At 35.5% G+C, this 24,236-nt stretch overlaps 1 protein-coding gene across 1 annotated transcript in view; it reads left to right on the top strand.

Annotated features, from left to right (window-relative positions):
• LOC130704556 (disks large 1 tumor suppressor protein-like) overlaps nucleotides 1-22,334 on the top strand; it is a 468,860-nt gene extending 446,526 nt beyond the window's left edge. The window contains exons 4-5 of the mRNA XM_057553268.1: nucleotides 20,661-20,735; nucleotides 22,311-22,334. Coding sequence (XP_057409251.1) covers nucleotides 20,661-20,735; nucleotides 22,311-22,334 — 99 coding nt within the window. The remainder of the gene's footprint in view (nucleotides 1-20,660; nucleotides 20,736-22,310) is intronic.
• Nucleotides 22,335-24,236: the final 1,902 nt, after the last annotated feature.

Here is a 24,236-nt window from a genome sequence, read left to right as displayed (position 1 = left end):
GAAACAGGGCTGTTGTTGTGTGCAGCGTTTTTCTATTATTATTTTGGTCCTGTAATTAAACAGCTCTGGTAGGCGCTGCCAGTTCATGAGATAAAATGATTAGTATAATTTACTTTGCTGGGCATTTTGTTCCCCACGAAGGTCTGAGGGTCCTGTCTTTATTTGATTTCAACTTCTTAAAGTGATATTGTGTGTTTGTGCAAATGAAGGAGAATTTGCCTGTGGTTTTTTTTTTTTTTATTTTTTTATGGCAGGATTTGCTTTTGCATCTATTTGTATCTCAATATTAAAATATCTGTAGTAGTAGTGTAGCTTACACATCATTTTAACATAATGTATCAGGTAGTCTTTCTGAGTGTGATAATTAGCTTTTCATTTAAAAACCATGTCTTGTATGCTTGAAGAAGCCAATCAGCTTTACTGTGGCTTGACATATTGTTTCTGATTGGAGAATTCTGATATTCTGCATTTTAGGGATTTTTTTAAAGGAAAAATTCTTTAGACTCTGATTTGAAACAAACAAACACAATATTTAATGTTGAAATGAGTCTATTTTGATTAGAAGCAAATGAAGTATTTGTATTATCAGAAATAGAAACAAAAGTGGGAGTAGAATAAAATCAATAGGCAATTCTTTTATGGGTTTACAGAAAATAGCTAAAATTTTCAAACACATTTTATGTTATTCTGTCATCAGTCCTGAATAATGTATTTAAATTTTATCATCACTGGTTATTTGAATAGAAATTACTATTATTTTTGGAGAAAACTAATTAAAAGACATTTATTCATTAGCTCACTTTTCATTTTGCATGTAAGCATAACATGAGTTAATTCGAGCTGTATCTTTTAGTTTCTCACATTGATTGGACATCCATTAAACACAACAAAATCAATAGCTTAGTGCCTGAGACTCATTAAGTATAGATTTCCCACTGTGATCTCCTTTTATCACTGAAGAAAGATTATTTAATTTTGAATCTACCAACCAAGTTCTCCATAGTATGACCTTAAATATTTTACTTTTATAGATTATATTTCAGAAAATCTTAAGGGATATCTTCCTGTAGGGCCTAGTATCACATGGCAGCTTCAGTTGATGTTAATGGACTTGAAGCCTAAAAACTTCTAGTTGGGTTAGTTGACCAGGACTCAAAGTTAGATGAATACCTTACTTTATTTTAAAAATTGCCAAGCATCTCAGTCAATTTTTCTAGTTGTCAGTAAAAATAAACTAAAGTAAATTAAAAAAGAAAAGCTAAGCGGCAACTTGTATTTCCTTATATAATCCAGGAAAACAGTCTCTTAAGTATGTTTTAGTCTTCCTTAGGTGTTACACTCGGTGTTACTTTTCTTGAGAGAATACTGTCAAATCTGACCTACATGGATTTCATAATTATTTCAAAATCATAATAATTGAAGATACTATATAAAACATAATGAGTACTTTAAAAATGTTTTAAAAGGTTATTAATTAGAACTCAAAACTGGAAGTCTGTTGCATTGAACAAATTAAGTCAACAGTGAAATCTAAGTTTCCTCAATTTGGAAAACATGATCTAATTAAAAAACATGTCGTGCTATATATCGACTTATCAAAATATTAATGACTACAGGTATAAGGTAAGAAATACTATTACTCTGCCTTAAATGCTGTATCAGAGATAAATGTCATTATTCCAGTATTTTGATTTATCATGTAAATTATACAATTCAATGGGACAAATACCCATGAATTTCCTGAATTAATTATATTCGTGAATATTTCTAGGGTGGCATATGTAACATGTTATAAAACAAACATACTTACAACAAAGTTATATTATGATGTTTAAATGGTAAATAATGCATGGTTGATTTAAAAGCTGCATATAGGCGAGGAGATATCCTAGAGGACTTCAGAACGCAAATCCTGTTCACCTCACCCACCTTCATTGATACTCTTTTTTCCCAAGTGACCATGTACTTGGGATGCCCTTGTTCCACTTTCCTGGGACTCTTTGACAGGAAACTTGCCAACAACTTCGAAATTTTAATTCTATCTCTGTTCAGCCCCTATCACTTTATTCTCCAGTAATGAGTCCACCTTCTAGCAGCTCTGAATGAGATGCTTTCTTCAAGTTTTGCTTTGTGGAAGTTTTCAGTAAGACTGGAACTGCTGACTAACTACCCTGATCTGTCCCAGGCTCTACCTCATCTGTGACAGATCTCCGTTATCACAGCTGACCACCACCTCCATCAAAGATTTCAGTGACAGGAAACATAAATACTTCCACTGGTTCTCTTCTTTCCTTCCCATCTTGGCATGAAACGTATTTCCTGTCCCCTTAGATCCTTCTATGACCTCTTGGCCCTCTCCATTCTCCCATTCCCTTCTGTCACACACAGTGTAGAAATAAATTCCTCTTCATGTCTTTGCTCCATATTCTTAAGAATAATATTAGAAGATTAATGAAAGGAGAGATTATGACAAATCAAGACAAAGCACTGCATAATGGCAATATAAAAGGATCTATTAGACATACCAGAGAAGTGTTTTTCATTTTAGTTTTTCTGCATGTAAAAAGAAGGAAATGATTATGACATGTTTCATAATAATCTAACCCCCCTGATAAAAAAATCTTACCCTAGATCTCACCCATAAGACTCAGATTGCTTAAGGTCTTAAGGGCTCAAGTCTGATCAGACTGATTTGCAGACCCCCACAGATTTGAAGTAAGATATTTTAGGCCAGAAAATCATCAGAGCAACCCAAAACACAGATTTTTCTGTCACGTGGATCCCAAGGTCTTTTCAGATGTTAAGATAACTCACTTTTATAAGAAGATTGAATCATCTCTTTTATTGGAACGTTTCTGCCCAGTTTCAATTTTAACTCTTTTGTCACAAATGTCACTACTGAGAAAAGAGAAGTGACATGACTTAGTGTGAAGAGCAGGGCTCTGGAGCAAGACTTGGATTTAAATTGTTGTTCTTACACTTATTGGCTTTAGGACTTGGATAAGTTTTTTAACTTCCCTGAGCCTTGATTTCCTCATCTGTGAGAAAAAACATGATATTACCTATAAGTAAGTGATGTTGCCATAAAGTATTAAAAGTACCCAGCACAATTCCTGGCATAATGAAATAATTAACTATAGGGTAGTTTATTGATCAACTCACAAGTTATATCTTTAATCTATCCCTTTCTTTGGATGTGGTCATTGAGGAAAATGAGATCATCCCAATAATATTGATTAAACACAATTTAGTAACTACTATAACATGTTTTATAGAGTGGACATTTCTTACATGTTTTGAATAATTAAAAATAATAATCCCAATAATTCTGATAACTAGAATACAAGGAAAATAATGTTAGACTATGTTAAGACAGAAACATGCTGTTAGATGATTGGTCAATAGGAAAGCAGTTCTGGATAGCAGGCAGAATATTCTGGGCTAAATTTAATAAAATGCAAGCAGTTGGTAGAATTTTTCTTTTGCTGTGTAGGAATTCTCAAGTATCATATGTAATAGCATATGGGATTTGATACAAGAACAGAAGAAATGTGGAACTGTGAAAAAAATCAAAGTAAATCTGTACTTTGTAACTTTGGGCACCTAGAGGCATCTGGGCATCAGTGTCCTTGTGCCTGTAAAACAAATGTATTTTAATGTATCTCTGAGGTCCTTCCTTTTCTATCCTAATCTAATATTCTTCTAAAGTATATTATCTCTGCAAATAAAATTATTCATGTACACTAAGTTTCTTAAAAAGTAGTAGTGGGTGAATTATAAATTGTTATTTCAGGTGTCCATTAACCAAACTTATAAACATTTTTAAAAAGTTTTAAAAAATCTACAAAGACAATTGCAATATGCTATGTTGAATTACTCCTGTATTTTTTTTAATAAAGTCATGATGGTACTATTAATATTTAATATGTGTAACAGGTTGATGTGCATAATAAAATTCAAAAAGCAGAAAGAAAAGTAGACCAGGCAGCATAAAAGAAGCTTTTATTGATGTTAATACCACATCTATTCTGTAAATAAGATATCACTTTTCGTATTTGTCAACCAACCATCTTTTATAAGAATTAGAGTCGTTTAGAATTTCTAAAAGGAAATCAAAGTTGTTGCTGGGCATTTAAAAGATATTTTTGTTAATGCTAATAAGTATTATATTATTTATCATTTTTAATAGAAAAAAGTGACATGTACTCATAAATGTGTCCATCATAGAGGTATTTACAACTATAGTTTTTTTTTTTGTGGGGGGGCACTAAAATTATATTTATTTTCCAGCAGAGCTTTACATAGAGAAAATGAAATGAATCAACAAGGCAACAAATGGTTGACCTGAGTGGCCCAGTCTTCATCGACAAAGCTATTTATTCATGCAGGTGTATAGTTGCATCTGTTCTCATGGTAAAATAGCACATCCATTCATTCATTTTATTCATTTAACAAGTATCTATCGAATGCCTAATATGTACCTGGCATATTGGAAGTCATGGGGATATAATGAACAATCTGTTCTCATGGAACTTTTAGTCTAATGGGGAAAATAGCCAATTATAGAAATAACAGTGCGTGAAAGGAGGTGAATATAGGGTGCTATGAAATGAGCACAGAGATACCTAAAGAATCTGGTGTGCTTCGTTGCAGGGTAGGTTGGGATTTCATATCAGGAAAGGGTTTTCTGAGGAAATGACAGACAGATATGAAGAATGGAGGGCACAATGAGGGGGAAAGAGTGTTGTAGGCCAAGTCCCAGATATGGAAGAGAGAAAAGTAAGTGAGAGAGAATGGCACATTCAAGGAAAGGGAGGTCAGTGTGGCTGGGATGTAAGGTATCCAATGTGAGTAGCAAGATACAAAGGATGCAGCCATAGGTGGGGGCCCAGTCGTAAATATCAAATTGAAATACTATCTTAAAGGAAATAGGATTTTCCTTCCATCATTAACACTGGTCCCAAATCCCAGTTTGCCCTGACTTCTCACCCATTTCGTTTCTCTGATTTGAGCTCTCTCCTTCTGTTTTCTGCCACACCCCCCTTTGCCCATCCTTATGCCTGTTCAGTAAAAACAGTGGTTTCACCTTTCACTAGCTGGATGACCTTCGCTGAAATGTAGTTTTCTCTTCTATAAAATGGCACCTATCTTACAGGGTTGTTTTGACAATTCAGTTAGACAAGAACTATAAAGTACTTAGCATATTACCCTGTAAGGGGTAGGTGCACTGTTTTCTGCTGAGGGCCACAGTCTCCCTATCTTCTTATCTTTTCTTGATGCTCTTCTCATACCTAACCTGCCAGTGACACTGGTTCTGATACCTATCATCTCAACCAAGCGTCTGCAAGGTGGCAAGTCCACTGAACAGAGATTGGAGCAGGGGGCTTAATGGACCAGGAAAAATCTACTGGGGGGGCAAAGAAAGGCAGAAATACAGCTAATAGTAGGGAAATTTTAATAAACTCTGGCCTTTTTATGTAGAAAAGAAGGAGAAGAGCCAATGTGAAGAGATTTCATGACTACATTAGTAACCTGCTATTAACCATTTTAATTGCATAAAACACTTTAGCATTTGAATTCCATCAATATAATAGCTTCAATTTCCTTTATTAAGTATTCCATACGGCTGCCAGAATGATCAACCTAATACACAAATCCAATGGTACAACTCTCACGTGGAGGCCCTGCGATAGCACCCGATTCAACTCAAGATGAGTGATTGTCCAAATTCTTACCTTAGTATGCAGGTCTCCCTTGACCTGGCACCTCAGTTCCTCCCCTGTCTTACCTTCCATCATTCCACTTTGTATTTTATACTCCAAGAATGTTAAAAATGCATGGGCCAGACTACTTCTTATATCTATGCTGCCTTCCCTGTCCTTCATTAAACTAATTGGCACGTTGGCCTTGCTGGCTCCCCTCTGTGTTTTGAGGGTATCAGCCCTGTTTCTGCTTTGGAGACTTGTACTTGTTACTCCGCTGTCTAGATGACACCATCCATCTGTCTAAATGCTACTTATCTTCCAGGTCTGACTGTACATGCCACAACCTTTCCTAAAATCTCCAGTTAGATTTTATATTCTTGGTATCCAGTCTCATATTGTCCCATATTTCTGCTTGCCACAGTTCATAATTATACCCTGATTTGTGTGATTATTTTCTCAGTGTCTGTCTCTTGACTAGACAGAAGCTCCATGAGGGAAGAGACTGCGTCTACTTTTCTCATGTTTGTATACATAATGTCTGGGACATATTCTGACACACTGAAAGAGCTTGATGGATTTAATTAACTCATTTACTCCTCAGACCAACTCAATGAAGTAAAATCCTCCACATCTTAAAAATGAGGGCTGTTTACACAACTGAACAGTTTCATAGCGGGGATGCAAACCCAGATCTTTGTCACTGATGTCCATGCTCCTATCCACTATCATTGTCTCCTGGTTAAATCACTTCAAGGTTATTATTTAGTTAAAACATACTCTTGATACTATATTTTGGATTTTGTTCCTTCTCAACCTAAACATCTAATTAAATAAGAATAATGCACCCTCATAATGGTTTATCATTACGGTTAAAGTTATTCGTAATTAGTTGTAGATTTGTAGTTTTTTGGACACATATTCATAGCCTATAAAAAAAAACTTTTAGAAATGAAATAAAAATGTATCGTATGAATCACACCAGTCATCTGTTAATACATCTGTAGTAAATAGTCTTTCCTGCCAAACCCGATTACCAGGATGTTATTCACAACATCAACCCTTTTTGACACTGTGAGTAAAAGCTACATGTGCTGTGAGTTTGAGAGGATTATCCTTTATGAGACTTTTAGGTAAATCTTACTTTATGAGACAAGTGCGGGTTTGCAAAGGAAACAAGTACAAATCAAATTTTGCAAACCAAATAATGTTTAAACACATTTATTGTGCTCAAAAATTTTAAAATTTGCATAACTGTCTTTATAAAGTACAAAAGAATTCATCACTTCTCTTTATTATTTACCCATTATTTCCTCTGAATGTTCATAGTAAGATTATCTTAAAGCAGAATACCAATGATGAACTTGCCTGAGAGCTGTCTCATTGCACGTATGTATGTTTCACCAAAGGCAATTTGGGAATATGCATTGGACCAAGGTTCAGAAATTAAAGTTATAGACGTGGGTTTGCCATTTATTATATTAGTAAACTTAGTCAATTCAGTTTACTCTCCCTGAGTGTTATCTTCTCAAGTCTGAAATGGGGATAATGATACTGGCTTATGAGTACTTCCTTCACAGGATTATTGTACAGAATCAAATGAGTTTATTTTAAAAATATAAAGTACTGTATACATGGACAGGATCACTAAAATTATTGAAAGCAGGAAATCCTAGAGGAAACAGATCTTTTATTACCATTAGCATTACTGTATGTTGGAAAAAATGAGAGCTGTATCTATATATGTGTTAGGACTAATTTTATGTTAATTACAGTGACCCAAACAAATTGGCCTGACAGGTCTGGGATCCCTCAGAGAACTGAGTACTAGGCATTTGGACAGCAGCTGGCATCCACAACTGAATTTGGCTTAGAGTGGCTGCATAGTACAGGGTTTGAAAGCATAGTCTTTGGAGTCAGACAGATTCTTGCTGGAGTCCTAGGTCTGCCAGTTATTAGTTCTCTTGTCTGGGCCAAATTATGTAACCTAAATCTCAGTTTCCTTATTTGTAAAATGAGATAATAATAAGCACTTCGAGGGGTTGTTGTGAGGATTAAATACAATATTCATTGCCTCCACAAGTATTTACTGAGTGCATACATGTTCCAGACAGTACTGTGAGCAGTAGAGATATAACAGTGAATAAATCAGACAAGGTCCCTGCCCTCATGGAACTTACATTATAGAGTGAAGAGACTGGCTATTAATAGGCACACAGATAATAAATATAATGATAGCAATAACTGCTATAATTTAAAAAGCTAAGAAACAGAATATAGAAAGATGGATGAGTATAAAAAGCAACAGGGGCTATATTAGATAGGGTGGACAGAGACGTTCTCTCTGAAAAAGTTCTGGGAACTTGAAAGGACCAGCTTTGTGAAGATCTTGGGGAAGAACATTCTAGACAAAAGGAACACCTAGTACAAATATATACATAGGGCTTAGTAGAGCGGCTATACATAATGTATAGTCACCAAATAGCTGTGAATGTTTCTGTTTCTCTTCATTTTCCTCTTTCATTTTCTCTTATTTAGGGAATCTCACATATATGGATAAATTTCATAGTAGAATCATTAACTCAATTAGCTGGTTACCACTCTAGTTGGCAAACTTCTATTATGTAGTCATGGTGATAGGAATGACCTCTGGCTTTAGTGAATGTTTCCCAGGCTTATAGATATTTACTGGTGAGAGAAAGAGACCAAATATTTCAGTCTTTTCTTCTAGTGTGCATTCAAAATTAGTACCAGATTTGAAATCCTATGAAAATACTCTCCCCCCAAATACCTCTATTCTAATACTCCTACACACACGTATCCATTTCTTTGCATCTAAGTAATTCAGTTCTTGAACTAAACTTTCAAGAGACAACAGGTTTTGTGAAAAAATGGTTTGACAATAAATGAATAAATTCTTAGAATTTAGAATTCTATTTACCCATTAAGTAATCATAAGTCAAAAGTTCCAGGAAAATATCCACTCTGCGGAGCCCTCTGAGCATAAATCATTCTACTACTCTATTCTCTGCTCATTGGATAGTATGCTACTCTCAGTTGTTATGGTTAGATAAATGGGAGTTGTTCTATCTTACTACAATGCCATTTCCCAGTTGTTATGGCTAGAAAAGTGGCAATTGATCTTGGTTCTTATTTTTCCCTAAATTTCAATTTGTCCCAATTCCCCATTCACTCTTTGTAACTTCCCCATCCTTTCACTCCTATACATTTTCCATGCTGTTAACTGCGACCTTCCTTATAAAATAAAAATATACATACAATCCTAATCTCCCAATTCGTCCTACCCTCCCCTTCCCCTGCTGTGTCCACATGTCCATTCTCTGCATCTGTGTCTCTATTCCTGCCCTGCAAATAGGTTCATCTGTACCATTGAAATATATACAGTAACATGTGTAAAATAGATAGCTACTGGGAACCTGCTGTATAGCACAGGGAGCTCTTCAGGAGTTCCCTGTCCCCTACTTCCCCATTATTCAAAGTGTGGTCTGTTGATCCGTTACAATGGCATCCCTTCAGAGCTTGTTGGAAATGCAGAATCTCGAGCTCCATGCTAGAATTACTGAGTCAGAACCTATATTTTAGCAAGATGCCTAGATGATTTGTATTCTTAATTGCTTTTGCACACATAGATTTAAGAAGCACTGGCCTATAGGAAGATAAAGTTTGCATAGCTTAACCTCACATACCTGGCTCTCTATGCTCTGGCCTTCGTCTAACTTTCCTATCTCAGATCCCATCACCCTTCGTGCCTTAGCTTGAACTATAGTCAATTATATTTGGTTCCCCAAACAATCTGAATTCCATTCTCCTGTTTCTATGTACCTGCTTTTCTTTGTGTCTAGAATGCCTTTCAACTCTCTAACCTGATGCTTACTTAATGAGCTTCTTTTTAGCCTTTAAGACTCAGCTCAAATGCAGATTCCTCTGTAAATATTTTCCTTGATACTGCCCTACTGAACTGAGCTAGCCACTCGTCCTGTCCTCAGTACAATGTCTGTATCTGTATAATAGCCAACATCTAGTTGTACAATTAGTTTTTACACATGCATATCTTTTGCTAGAATGTGAAGTCTTTGAAGATGGTAGGGAAGTTATTAATCATATTTATAGCCAACCACCTAGTATGGTGCTGACAGGTATACCATAAATGTTGATTGATTCTTTCATTTAACACACAATTGGTAGACACTGCATTGCTACGTAAATGAACAAGTGGATGAAACACTTCTTTCCTGCAACTTACACAAATGTATGTGTATATTTATATGTATATGTATATATACATATGTACGTGTGTGTATAACATGCACTTCACAGGAAATACTTGTAAAAGGTATCCTTGTATTCTGATGGATAAACTATTCAGTTGACAGACAGGCAATTGGTGAACTTCTCTGTGAATGGTTGCTGGGCCTGAAATGATACTTGAAATGTCATTTTAGTATAAAAGAAGTGGACTAAAAGAGATAAAAGTCCTCACACACTCCAAGAAGAGTAGCAACTGGATCACATCTATGATAAACCTACTTATAACGATCAACTTTTAAACCTCTAAAATTCAAATATAAAAATCCTTGTAAGTCAATAGCACATTTTTATTAAACAAAAGCTAAAACAGCCAGATCAGGTTTTCAGTTTGATAAAACAATGCTAACTTATGTCTGTTTAACTTCTCAGAGATTTTCTATAGTATGATACTTAACCTAGTTTTGGGGGAAAATTATTTGACTTTATAATATGTATATGTTTACCATAAATATATTATAGAGGTATAAATTTAAATTATATAGTATATTTTTAGCATAAAAACATTAAAATTTGTCTGAAACCTATATAATAGAAAATTTTAAAATGGATTTATTGTCCTAAATTATTAGTTCATGAAATAATTGAAGAAATAATAAAGGTGTTTTCTTTTTTTCCCCCAAAGCAGGATGCATTATATTGCACTCAGCTTTCACGATACAAACTTGTCTAGGAAGGGAATGTGACTTCACAGCAATTCTGCTTTTTTTTTTTTTTTAACATTGCTTTGCATTTTAGAGAACAAAGTGTACCAGTACCATTGAATAGTTTCACCTCAAGTAACCTCCAAAAAGAACTTTAAAAAACTATAATAATGATTATTGCTATACAGATGACATCAGTGCTATGCAAAAGGAGCCCTGAATAGGTGTTCTGTTATCCTGTGGTTGACATCTGAGTTAAAATTTTTAGTCACTTTCAAATATTTCCTTAAAATTATTCTGATAACCCTAGACAGAAACGCCACAGAATAATCAAATATACCACTTTCCCATGTAGCTATATGGGCGACAATAGAGATTCTCCCTGAAGACAACTTCCACATATTAAAAATTCCAAAAGTCAAATTTTAACATATGAATCATACCATTTATTATCCATATCAGCAAGAATTGTGGTGTTCCCTAAAACACAGTTCAAAAAGTATTAAAACAAAACTTACCTCTCCTATATTTCATGTTTTCACAAAGAGATATATAATTTATCATGCTGTATTTATGGTATCCCCAAATAAAATAAATTACTTATTTTCAGATATGGTTCTAATTAGAAAATGTGAAGAGGAATTCTGGATATTCTTGCTGATAAAAAGTATTTGAAAATCATTTGCTAAAGACGCCATAAATAAAAACATACTTTTAGCAAGAAAGAAATTCTCCCTCCCTTGTCTTTGTATGAGTCTTCTAGGATTTCAAGCTACAGTGCTTTCTTGCTAGTCCTTTAAAATAAAACTGTTCTGAATTAATACACATGTAATGTACTTAGCAATCTGAAGTTCTATTTAAATTGAGGACAGGTCTAATTGCTAGTTCTTCCTGGCTGACTGCTTGATGTTGGCTATGGCGCCTGATCTGCAAAAGCCTGCACATTCTTTCATTGATTAACATTTGTCCAAAAACATATATTCATAGGTGTCAGGAAGACAAGGCACATACAAAAACAATACCAATCTAACCCCCTTTCTTTGTGTTAGGCTTTGCCGGAATTTTTAATATCTGAGAAGAATCTCTGACAAGAGAGAACTATGTACATTTAAAGTGATGGCATTCCGAGGATATTTTTCAGAAAACACTGTCCAATGTATATGCAATTTTCAGAAACTCAAGAAGATTATAAGAACAAATTGATATGAATTGCATATTTAATAGGTTGTACTTATATCTTATCAAAAGCTCAACTTTTTTAATCCTTTATTCTTTGGAAATATGGTAATTGTCCCCTTTCCCATGTAGTTAATTATAAATTTCAGGAAGAATTAAGTCGGCTAAAACTCTTTACTATTTTTTCTTTGTCTCTATGGTAGCAGTGAAAATAGAAATGAATTGCTTTGATCTTGTTTCTGAACGGCATTTCTTTCCTCAAAGGATGGACCTTATTTGGCAGACCTGAAATTTTAGGTATTTTTCATTAGCTGTTTATTCAAAAGAGGTATTTTTTACAGATGAATTTTAAAAAGTGTCAGGAAGAAAACTGTATCTTATTTTAAAAATCACAACCTCTGTTTCCATAAGAGTTAGTAGTTTATGATATAATAGATAAGATCTGCCAATGAAGAATATTCATTGACTGCAGTAGTGGATAATGGCCAAAGTTTCTTTCTTGCAAGGAGAAAAGTACACTTGTAGTTCATTTCTCTTGTTTCATCTTGTTATGTCAGTAGGATGCAGTGACAGCATGCAAATATCAATGGCATTTAAAGTATTTTACAAGAATATGTTTTTGTTTTTTTTTTATCTTTTATTTAGAGGCTTAAATTACTCTATTGCATCTAACTCTACATAACAGTAATTCAACTTTGGAGATTTCTAGAGCTTCAGAGAATATTGGGACATGCTTCCACTAAAAGCTAAAGTACCATAATATATTTCTTAGAAATATTTACAGACCAATTATTTCAAGTATGTGATCCCAGACTACACAGTCAATTCTGGCTCCCAAATTTAGTCATCCTAAAACTGTTGCAGTATTTCAGATGTTCTTTCCAACTTAGATTTAAAACCTAGATTTAAAATTCCTGATGTTTGCGAAGTACTTTCTTGTACTTTTTCTCATTTAATTTTCATAGTGAACATGTGAGATAAATAGTATTATTTTATACTCAGAGGTGAGAAAATAGGCTTAGAGAAGCTAAGTGGGATAGGAGAAAAATCCCTGGTTTGTAAGATAAATATTAATATTTATATAATATAAATATACTTATTATGATTAGAATGTATGTTGGACCCTGGGCTAAATATATTACTGTATTATCTTGTATAATCCTTCTAATAATCCTCTAAACTGGGTATTATTCTCTCCACTTTATGGATGAGAAAACTGAAACTCACTGAGACTAAGAAACTTGTTCACAGATCTAGAAAGTGAAAAATCTAGCATTCTAGCACAGGTCCAATGGATTCCTCATTGTTTTAAACATTTTCCTCCACCACCTTTCAGGGTTAATGTAACGATAGAATGAGCTAACAACTCATGTCAAGTGCCTGGCATCTAATAGGTGCTCAATAAATGTTATTTCATTATACACCTAGGAAATGCCTCTCTCCATTGATACTGTAAAATAAGTTACAACAGTGACTCTCATGTGTAATAAATATTTAAATGTGGCCTGCTTTGAGCATTCAGAGCTTATGTAACTCATCATAGTTAATTAATCCAGGAAGTCAGATGGTTAGAAAATGTTTTAACATAGAGTGTTAATCCTCTTATGTACTAGTTAGCCACAGATTGCACCTCTGCTAACCTGGGCAAATGGCTGCCTGGAGTCACAAGAGATTTTGGAACGCATGATCGTGACTCAGCATCACCTTCACTGTCCGCTGAAAAACCTTCTTTCTCAGCATCCTGCGGAGAATGGGTCAGCAGCATTTTCCTCATTTACAGAAGAGCCAAATGCATGATTCCCCAGCACAATGTCAATCTTAGTAAGGATTTCCTCAGAAACAAATTAGGCCAACTCATTTTAAACATCTTTGAAACCTGAGAAAATAAAAGGAAACAAGTAGGAAGATAAGCCCAGGAAAGGATAAAGTTGTGTATTGAGGAACTGTGAGGAATTATGCCCAAAAGGTAATGAGAAAGGTTAATACTGACCATGAGTGTGTTTAGCATCTGTAATATACTTTGAACAAGCAGGATAGAAGCCACCTTATTTGGGGCTCCCCATTGTTTATTTAAAACTTCTTTTTTTAATTGAAGTATAGTTCATGTACGATATTAGATGTTATAGGTGTACAATATAGTCATTCACAATTTTTAAAGGTTATACTCCACTTATAGTTTTTATAAAATATTAGCTATATTCTCTGTGTTGTACAATGTATCCTTGTAACTTATTTTATACATAATAGTTTATTTAAAGCTTCTTAGTGTCAGTAATACCTACCCTGCTCTCTAGATGAAAACTCAGGCCGTCCTGTGACTTTCCATGAATTTCCAGTCACTTGCAAAGAATTAAAAGCCTACAATCACTTAAAATCACAAATACAGTCTCAATTAAGTAATTAAAATTGTCCAGTCTCAAATATTAATCAAAACTCTGTACACTTTTCCTGATTAAATACTCTCTCTTCCCTACTATGGGATCTTCAGATAGGATGTCTGTTTTGGGGGAATGCTTTGGGGATAGGCTTCTTTCTTCTTTTTTATCATTTGCTAGTTGGTTATTATTTATTCCTCCAGGTGTGGAGCATGATAGGGAAATAAAAAAAGGAGAGCAGAAAGTCCTTATTAGACTGGGATTGTCATATTTTTTGCTCTCTGAGCCTGACATATAATGATAATAATAACAAAAACAAAGAAAATATCTGATGCTTACGTTAATGTTGATTATGTCTAGAAATAATTCTAAGCACTTGTATTAATTCCTTTAATCTTCATAACTGAGACAAAGAGAGGTTAGCCCAGGGTCATCATTGTTGTGGGTCTTAAGGAGTTTCTCTTTCTGGGCCTCTCTGACTAAATCTCCTGTAATGTGGATGATGCATTTCTTCAGCCCCAAGTTTTACAGCAGTCCACTCCACACAGAGGGTTGTCTTGGCAGGCACTGTAATGGCTCCAGGATGGCTCTTTTGTCCTTACAAGCTCTGAACATGCAGACTGGCCCAGATGAAGCCACCTGTCCTGAGGCAATGACCAGCTTGCCATGTTATCTTACTTGATACACTTTTCAGGGGCGAGTCAGATCCCAGTATACTCACCTCTTAAATCCAAGGGACTTATATTAAGCTTTAGGTATACACTCATTGATGCCTCTTTCACTAATCTTAGGTGAAAAGTTAGACCCCTCCTAGCCTCTTTCCAAAGAAATCCCTTCTCTTTGTAAATCTCCAACCAGCTAACCCTTGTATATCCTCATTATCGATAAGGGTTTAGAGACCTGAAAGTGGTTCTTGGTAATTTCCTTTGAAAATTATAGCACCTCCTTTGGAATCTCATTTTTATCGTATCTTGGTGTCTTAGACAGGGCTTCCAATATATTACCTTGTACATATATTTCTAACTATAGTGTACTTTGGTACCTGGCAAAATATGATTTTCTCCTTTTAACAACTTACTCTGAAATTACATGTCTTTATGGCAAATTAGGAAACTAATTGGATGAAAACCTTTATTTGCCTAAGGGCAATTATTTATACACATATGTGTGTACACAAACATATATGTATGTATGTATATATGCACACATTATATGTCTATATATATACACATTGTATATCTGTATATATGAAATTGATGATTTGGAGGCATGCTGGGAGTTGTTTTTCTTTTTTTTTTCAAATTTTTGGAAAATTGCCTTAATTCTTGATGTGCTGAAGCGTATGTTTGACTAGAAGTCAGAAAATGTGTTTTCTAGTAATTTTAGTAAGCATTAACTCATAGATATTAGTTTATAATAATCCTTTATATATAATTATTCATTACATTTATAAAAGTACTTTACATCTTACAGTGTATTTGCAGATACATTGTTATAGTCATTTTCGTTCTGCCATGCCACTTAGTTTTGCCCCTTGTACATCATGTTTTAATCTCTTTTTCTTCATCTGTCAAACACCTGAGAGTTTTAGAAAAGATGGGAAAGACAACTTAAGTGCTTTTCCAGAGACTAAACTCAGGAGAGCCTTTTGAGTTTTTTAATAGGATCAGGACTGGATCCCTCCAGGTCCACTCCCTGGCAGGACTCCCTGCTGTCCATGCGCTGTGAAGTAGAAATAAATGAGGGGAAAGGCCGAAGTCAACTTTCTCTGTAGCGTAGAATCATACTTTCCCCTCATTCCCAGGTTTCTGTGGCCCAAAATCAAGAGGTTTCCTTACCAAGTCCAAGAATACCTTGATTCACTATCAGATGGTGCATGGTGCACCTTTACCTGGAAGGCCCTCTACTCACCCTTTCCCTCCTAAAAGCTTTATTGGAAAACCGAAGTGTCTTCTCTATAAAATGTTTCCTGATTTATCCAGTCAGAGTTCAACATTCTTGCCTTTGGCCTCAGTTTCCCTGCACAGTTTTCTATGGCCCTTGCTCATCCCTTATTCCTGACCCCATAATGGATGAGATGGATCTTTTTGATCTGTCCATGTCACGTTTTATGTATACCATATTATTAATGTTGCTTTATAATTGCATGTTTATTGGTTTGTCTTTTTCCTTGGACTGGGAACTTCTTTAGACAGAGACTGAGTCTTGATATATCCTTATTTCTAATACAACATCTAGCACTTACTAATTTCTCAATGAATGTTTGTTGACCGAATAAATGAATGAATGGTCTAGTTTTTAATCCTATTTTATTTTATTTTTTTTATTTTTTTATTTTTTAAAATTATTTATTTATTTATTTATTTTTGGCTGTGTTGGGTCTTCGTTTCTGTGCGAGGGCTTTCTCTGGTTGCGGCGAGCAGGGGCCACTCTTCATCACGGTGCACGGTCCTCTCACTATCGCGGCCTCTCTTGTTGCGGAGCACAGGCTCCAGACGCGCAGGCTCAGTAGTTGTGGCTCACGGGCCCAGTTGCTCCGCGGCATGTGGGATCTTCCCAGACCAGGGCTCGAACCCGTGTTCCCTGCATTAGCAGGCAGATTCTCAACCACTGCGCCACCAGGGAAGCCCTTTAATCCTATTTTAAATGTAACATGTTGCATTGTATCTCCTAAAAGGTTGGGAGCTCTTTAAGAGAAAGGATTTAAATTTTTATATCTCTAAATTTTATATCTCTATATATACCTAGCATGGTACCTTCTATGTAATACATGTTTGATAAATGAATAGCTGAATAAATGAATGAATGAATATGTATATAGCACTATCATGTGATACTTCTCAACCCAGAAAAAACTTCTGTGATTATGAGAATCATTTTATTGTGAACAGTACAACAGAAGCTTTTAGTTTTTTCTCTGCTTTCAGAAGAACATGCTATTTTGAATGAAACATTTAGGTCAAAATTTTATTTGGATGAATCATTTCTCACCCTGCCACACACAAACTTGTTCTGAGGATTAAATAATGAAAATGTCTATATAGGCATTGGTAAACTCCAAAGCGCTCTAACAGATGTAAGTCCCTGATACACAAAAAATGTCTACTCTCTCTGGGGATGGGACAGGTTGAGCAGAAAATCTTTAGAGTTTTCTTTGTCAAGTGTTTGTCACTATTAAAATTCTTTGTAGTTACATATTTACATAATCAATCTGAGATTTAATTGTCCAGCATATTTAGCTCATTTGCTCAGGATATTCTGGAATGAAGTATGTCAAGATGTTAAAGTTGGAAAAAGACCATCAAGGAAGATGAGAGACTTGGAGACATCAATCTATCTAAATAGCGTAGTATTTTAAAAAGACCAAAACCCACTGATAGTTTTGTCTCTTAATATAACATGTTTTTCAAGGTTAGCATTTCAGATCCTGAATCCAGATCAAGTCACATATCAACAATCTAGAGGTATAAATATCTAGGGTAGATGGATGAGAGAGAGAAGGGGAAGTGAAATCTGTCTTTAGGGTAATTTGTCACCAACTTCTATCTTAAACACTTACTTGGAGAGATAGGCTGGCTCTTGAGGGAATTCTAATGTTCCCTCTTGATTTTTGGCCTAAGAATTAACTTAAAAATAGACTAGAGAGTGTCCTTTCCCCTAGTTTTCATACTGGTCCTTGCTGGCCTTCTAAAGGCTGGGGACCTGCCAAGGAGGCAGTAACCCCAAACTCTGTCATGGTGCCCACATTAAATATTGGAGAGAAAAAATACTAAAAAAGGAGAAGGAAAAATTCTAGGAAAAAGAGAAATTTTACTTCCACTGCTGTGACAATTCCCTTGACATATGTTAGATTTTGTCTTCTTTAGAAGTAGAGTGAAATGATAAGTAAAACCTGAGGTTGGGGTTTTCAGTAACCACACTTCAGTGGAAAGCTCTTGTGAGATTATCTGGTCCAGCAGTTCTTAACTTTTATTACCATGCAAACTCACAGAGATATAACCATACCCTATGGTAACAGTAGATCAGAATGGCAGGGATATTCAACTGGAAGGTGTACCCCTTTGGAGGAGGAAACATATTAAATTATTGGGAGGAATATAGGTTGGTATATGAGGGGATCAAATAAACCCCTCTCATTTTATACATGAGAAAAATGAGGTTTAAAGTGTTAAAGTAACTTTCCCAAAGTTCCACAGATAGATTAATGGGGACACTAGGTAGATTAATGGGGACAATACTGAAATCTAAGATCCTAACTTCTATTCCAGTCTTATTTTTTTCTAGTCACACACGGTGGATTACCAAATAATATATGTTTTCACGGTATCTGTCTTCAGTAGGCCTTTTTATGTTTCTGCCCCTGTGTAATCATATTGTTAATCTTCTTGATTAAAACACTAATGGGAAGCCTTTAGTATCTAAAACTCAGGTAATAGTGGGACAGGAGACTCACACAGATTCCCATCTTTCTTTACTCCATGGTATATATCCATAGAAGTTTAAACACTACTTATTTATGCCCCCCATCACATTTTATGCGTACTTATATTCCTCCACCTAAGCACAGCTCACTTATTTATTGAATTTTCCTTCTTTACCATATGCTCCATAAAGATATATAGTATCTAGATGTAAAACAAGCTTATTATTACTACCCTCTACTAACATAACAATTATGAATTATTACAAAGGACACATTCCTCACCATTAACATTGTTTGGTATGACTTATCATAATTAACAATAATAATAACTAGCATTTTAATAATGCTTTCAAATTTCAAAAGGCTTATCTTCACATGTAGATAAATTATATTTATCTGGCTTAAGCTATCAGAAAAGAACAATAAAAGTGTCCTTTTACTTTGTGTGTTCTTTTTCATAACATCCTTGCAAATTGTGGTAATTATCTGAAGCAAATCTTTATCATCTGATAGAAGTCCTGTGAATTAGGTGAGATACCAACACTGTTCTACAGATGTGACTCCCAAGCAGGCACTTGGCTGAGCTTAGCTTGAAATTGTGGTCATCTGACACCAGTCCAGTGCACCCTATGTACCCTGTTGGTACCGTATGTCATGTTTTGATTTAAAGAAGAAAACTGAGCATGGAGATTGATGATCTTAGTGTATTTTTATGGTGACTCTATCAATAATCCCTCAAACAGCACTTCAGAGTTTAGTGATGCCTTAAAAATATATCACCTAAATAAAGGTTTCTCTAAAAGGCTTACAAATCAATAGGATTCTTAGCACAAGTACTGAATTCAGTACTTTATAGCAGTTAAGTTAGACATGTTAGGATCGTTGATAAGATGAAATCATGTTAGTTGATGACATGTCTTAAGCCCCATTAAACAGAAAATGAAAAATACCAGTTTCTCATAGAAGGAGCATGTATGGGCTGCAGAGTCAGTCAAATTCTTGCTGCAATCCCAGTCAGGCTGCTTTCTTGTAGGGTAACTTATAGATGAGTTTCTTACCCTCTGTGAGCCTCAGTTTTCTCTCCTGTAATGGGCATAGCAACACATCTATCCATATTTGTTATAGCAACTAGTGATAATGTACTGAGTCCAGAATAACCATTCGCATATTTTGTAGCTCAGTAAATCACAGCTGTGGTTTATATGACTATTTATTAACATTATTCGTAGTATTTATATATTATAATTGAGTGTAAAATAAGTAAAGATAAAAGATGTTGTATTAGAATCACCTCCTCCCCTTTTAGCACTAATCAGAACTCTTAAAGGAAAGCACTTCATTCTCTCTAAAAGGCCAATTAGAATTGAATTTATTGGAGTTACAACAAAAGAATATGTTAGCTCGAGATACATTTCTTATGTGAAAAGAAGTGCCTGGCAAATTGTTTAGAATGTTAGATCTCTGTGCTCCTTGTTTCATTTCTTTGCACCTCAGTTTCTGATGTGACAGGAAAGGCCTCTAAAATCTTTCCTGTACAACTCTACATTCTGGGATTCTATGAAATGCCCTAGAGAGAATCATCACCACAAGCTTACGATCTGGAAGGGGAGACAAGTAAACAAGTCTGTCTGTACCTTGACTCAAGAGATTTCACAGGGGTACAGCATGTATTGGTGTCCTCTGGGAGCCTGGAGGAGAGACCAGTTCTGCTTCTAGGTTAGGAGGATTCTCAGGTGGTTCCCACCGGGACCTGAAAGGCCAGTTGCCGAGGAAGCCTGGTTCCAAAAACCTAGGCCTTAGCGAAATACAAAAACCAAAGAATAACTTCTTGTGCCTTGATAAGAGTAGAAATGACATACCTAGTTTCTTTTAGCACTGCACCAAAAAATTATTCCCAAAGACTTCTCCTATACTTGTAAATATGGTAATAAACACACTGATGATAAACATATCAGCTGGTGTAGATTGCTGCACGTCATATGTAGAACATAACATATTTTTTACTTATTTGCAGCAAAACCAAGGCAAGTGCCCAGCCCAGAATTGTTCAGTGGAAGCCCCTGCTTGGATGCCTGTTCACCACTGTACTGTAAGTTTATTTGATTATTCTAAGATTGGCAAGATTAAAGGATAATTATTTTTATACTTTGGAACAACCTTAGTGGAATGGGCTAGAATACTCCCTGAAATTCTAGAGTAGAGCAAACATTTTGAAAGGAGAAAGAATATCTTCTCAGAAAGCTCTACATTATAAGAAGCACCGGTGATTAGGGATTACATGTATTTCTTTTTTGGAGTGAGAGTAACTTGTAAAGGATTTGTCTAAATGGGTTATTGATGGTTTAGAATTGAATACTCTTTAAAATGAATGTGTTTGCACATATATTTTTCTCAATAGCTGCATATTCAGCAATACTTGATTTTAGATGCCTTAGAGAAGGATTCTTTCTCTTCTTCCATTGTTGTGTTGACTGTTTAATAGTGATGAGTACACGGATTTGCAATTTTCAAGTCTTCCTGGTATAATAATAGCCTCTGCATTTGTGTGAAATCTTCCATCAGAGAATTTTCAAGTGCCTTAGAAACAAACAGGTACTATGTCATCATTCCTCTGTTGTAAATGGGAAACTTAAATGCAAAGGAAGTAAGAATAGTGCATCAGTTGTAAGGTTGGGAATAGATTCTGGTTGCCCTGACTGTCCTTCACAAACTCATTCCACGACGCTGTGCTCTGAATAAGTGAAGAAAGTGGCTGATTGTATGATACAGTTTTATGTATACATTGCCTGATAGAAATGACAGTAGTTCCTCTGGGAACCGTGTGTGCTGTAACTGAGGGTTTGCCTGTCATGAAATAATTTGTGTGTGATGAGGACAAAAAGTTCGAAAGTTACTTTTGAGGCATTCCCCTCATTTGACCTACCTTGCAGGCAGTATAAAGTGATATGTGGAGTGCTTTAAATATGCTCATCTATTATTGAGGTACAGGCTTCTGAAAGGTGCAGCTGGACTCTCATAGCATGACTTATGACTGTGTTAAAAGGCAATAGGCCTGGAGGAGCCTACTTTTCACTCAGATTGTGTGAGAGAATGAAGCTTCTTTCCTTGACTTCCGTTTATCTGTGGAAGATGAGAAGGTGGGATCACCTTTAATGAAGGAGCGATGATAATGATAAATTTTGGAGGCATTCCTGCAGTGCAGAGGCAGCTCAGCTTGCTGGAGACATGGAGAATTAAAATGTCACACTTTTGTGAGCAGGTGGTCAGAGGGGAGTGCCTGCTTAGGGACTCTGCTGATGCCAGAGAAAGGATGAGTTTTAATAATTCTATTTCTTCATCAATCACTCCTTTTATTGTATCCCTAGTGATATTACCTCACAATTACTGATTTATAATGCCTATTTCTCCAAGAAGACCATGTGCTCTTCAGGGTCCTAGTATACCTACACCTAGGTAAATCGCTGAGTACACGGTAGAAGCTCTGTGAGTGTATATTTAATAAATGAACCTTCAATCTGTTGATTTCCTCTTTATAATAAGTTTTAATAAATTATTTTGTAACTCTCACATTTCTCGCTGAATAGGAATAAATATATTTTTACTTTCTTAGTTGGGTGGTTTCCATTTCTCACCTTTGAGTGTCTTTTTATACTTTCTCCTTCAGAGTACCATTGAATATGCGTTTTGAGGAATTTTGTTTTCAAATTCCTTTGCCATTTACTTAAAAGTAATACCTCTCCCAGTGGGGCAAGCACTTTCTGGAGGAATTGCACAACCCATAATGATTCTGCTTTCTCTGTCAGTAACCCCAGTCTACAAAAGTAGGCTCCTACTGGCCATGTTTGGGATTTGTGAGTCTGCCTGGCCATGACTGACTGATCCAAGAGGTAAATATCTGATCCCAGGTGAGCCTGTTGGGTTCTCTCTCCTGGGTATTTGAAATTTGTACCAGAGAGATATCAAACTGGTAGCCATCAGTATTGAATCATATGAATGACAATAGTTTGGAAAATATTCTATGAACCTCAGTTGCCGAGATTCCTTGAGTTGCCGAGATTCCTTGAGTTGCCCTATATCTGCCCTTTGAGGTTTAGCTTGCTCAGATCTCTCTTTGATTTTGTGAGAAGGGCTCAATAACCTGCTGATAATCAGTAAGTTACAATTTTTTTCCTTAAGTTATCTAGATTTTGTTTTATTTTGTTTGTTTGGGGGAATTTATTGCTCTTTGATTTATTTGCAGCCAAAAAGTAAACTCCCTTAACTAACATCTCCTGGTCAGCAACATTTGTGGAGCTCCCACCAGAATTGATGTAATGAGTAGTTGTCTCAGACAGAAAGAAGAACTCAGAACTGTGGGCTTTTGATAATTTATAATAGTCCATTCATTTCAAATATCTGGTTATATATAACACTTGGGTACATAAAAATGAGCAAAGAATAATTTGGTAATGACTTAACTCACATTATAAAATGAGAAATATGTCTAGTTAACAATACAGTAATAAAAGCATATTTACATAACAAAAACTATATACAATATGTAAAGTAGTTCTGGTATTAATTTCCATTTTCTCATCTCTCAGGAAATAGAGACAATCTTAGCCTTCTGCGTTTAAGAGAATGTCTTGTCCGTCTCAAACCCTCTATGGGCTGAAGCAGGTTATAAATTAATTAATACATACTTACGTTCAAAATAAATGGATAGTTTCTGTTATCTTTGTGCATTTTTAAATTCACTTGATTCTTTCCTACATTTCTCTCCCCGCTGCCCTATTCTTTCTTGGTGTTTTGCTCTGGAGTAATTGTATCCTTATAGCTGGGCTTTGTTACTTTATTCAAAACAGTCCTGGTCTTTGTGTGTGCTTTTGCCTCCAGGTTCATTTTAAGTGCAGAGGTTTTATCATTGGTTCTTCCAAGAAACTTTCTCTCTCCAAATTGTTTTGCAAATGGCTGTCAACAGCTACATATTGCCTTGAAAATGACTTCTATTACTACTTGATCACTCTCCTCTTGGATGCTCTCTTTTTTTGGCACTCCACATTTCTGTAATAATGGGACCAAGAAGTGTTTTTAAAGACTTTTCCTTTTAGTCAGAATTACAATGTACAGATTGGGATTCAAGCTGAATAGAAAATTTACCTCCAGCAATTATACAGAAACATGGGCATATTTATACTTTGTGAATAATTATAAGTGAAATATCTTCCCTAGTGAGAAGTGTGACAGTTTTGTTTATTTATCTTTCCTTGTATGGCTACATTAAGCATTAGAATGATACCCTTCCTCACCTCTACACTTTACATTTAATTGGGTTGTATGCTCATCGGTTTGTACGATCACGAGTATGAACACAGTGGTTACCTGAACCCCTGCCACTTAGAAACAAATGAGAAGAGACCCACAGGTTCTGGGACTCAGGTGAAGACAGGCAGATCTCTGAATCTGGAGTGAACTAGGCTAAGAATTAGTTCCTGTCAGCTGGAAATAAAGAACCTTAGATTTGACCAGCTGCAGGAGGCTTGAGCGGCTACTGCATTTCAGGGCAGGTCTCTGGACCACTCAGTATGACTATGGCCTATGAGTGGATTTG

Source organism: Balaenoptera acutorostrata, chromosome 9, assembly GCF_949987535.1.
Source record: "Balaenoptera acutorostrata chromosome 9, mBalAcu1.1, whole genome shotgun sequence".
NCBI classification, from domain to species: domain Eukaryota; kingdom Metazoa; phylum Chordata; class Mammalia; order Artiodactyla; family Balaenopteridae; genus Balaenoptera; species Balaenoptera acutorostrata.
Note: the sequence above shows the minus strand (reverse complement) of the source record. Positions and strands in the feature narration are given on the sequence as shown.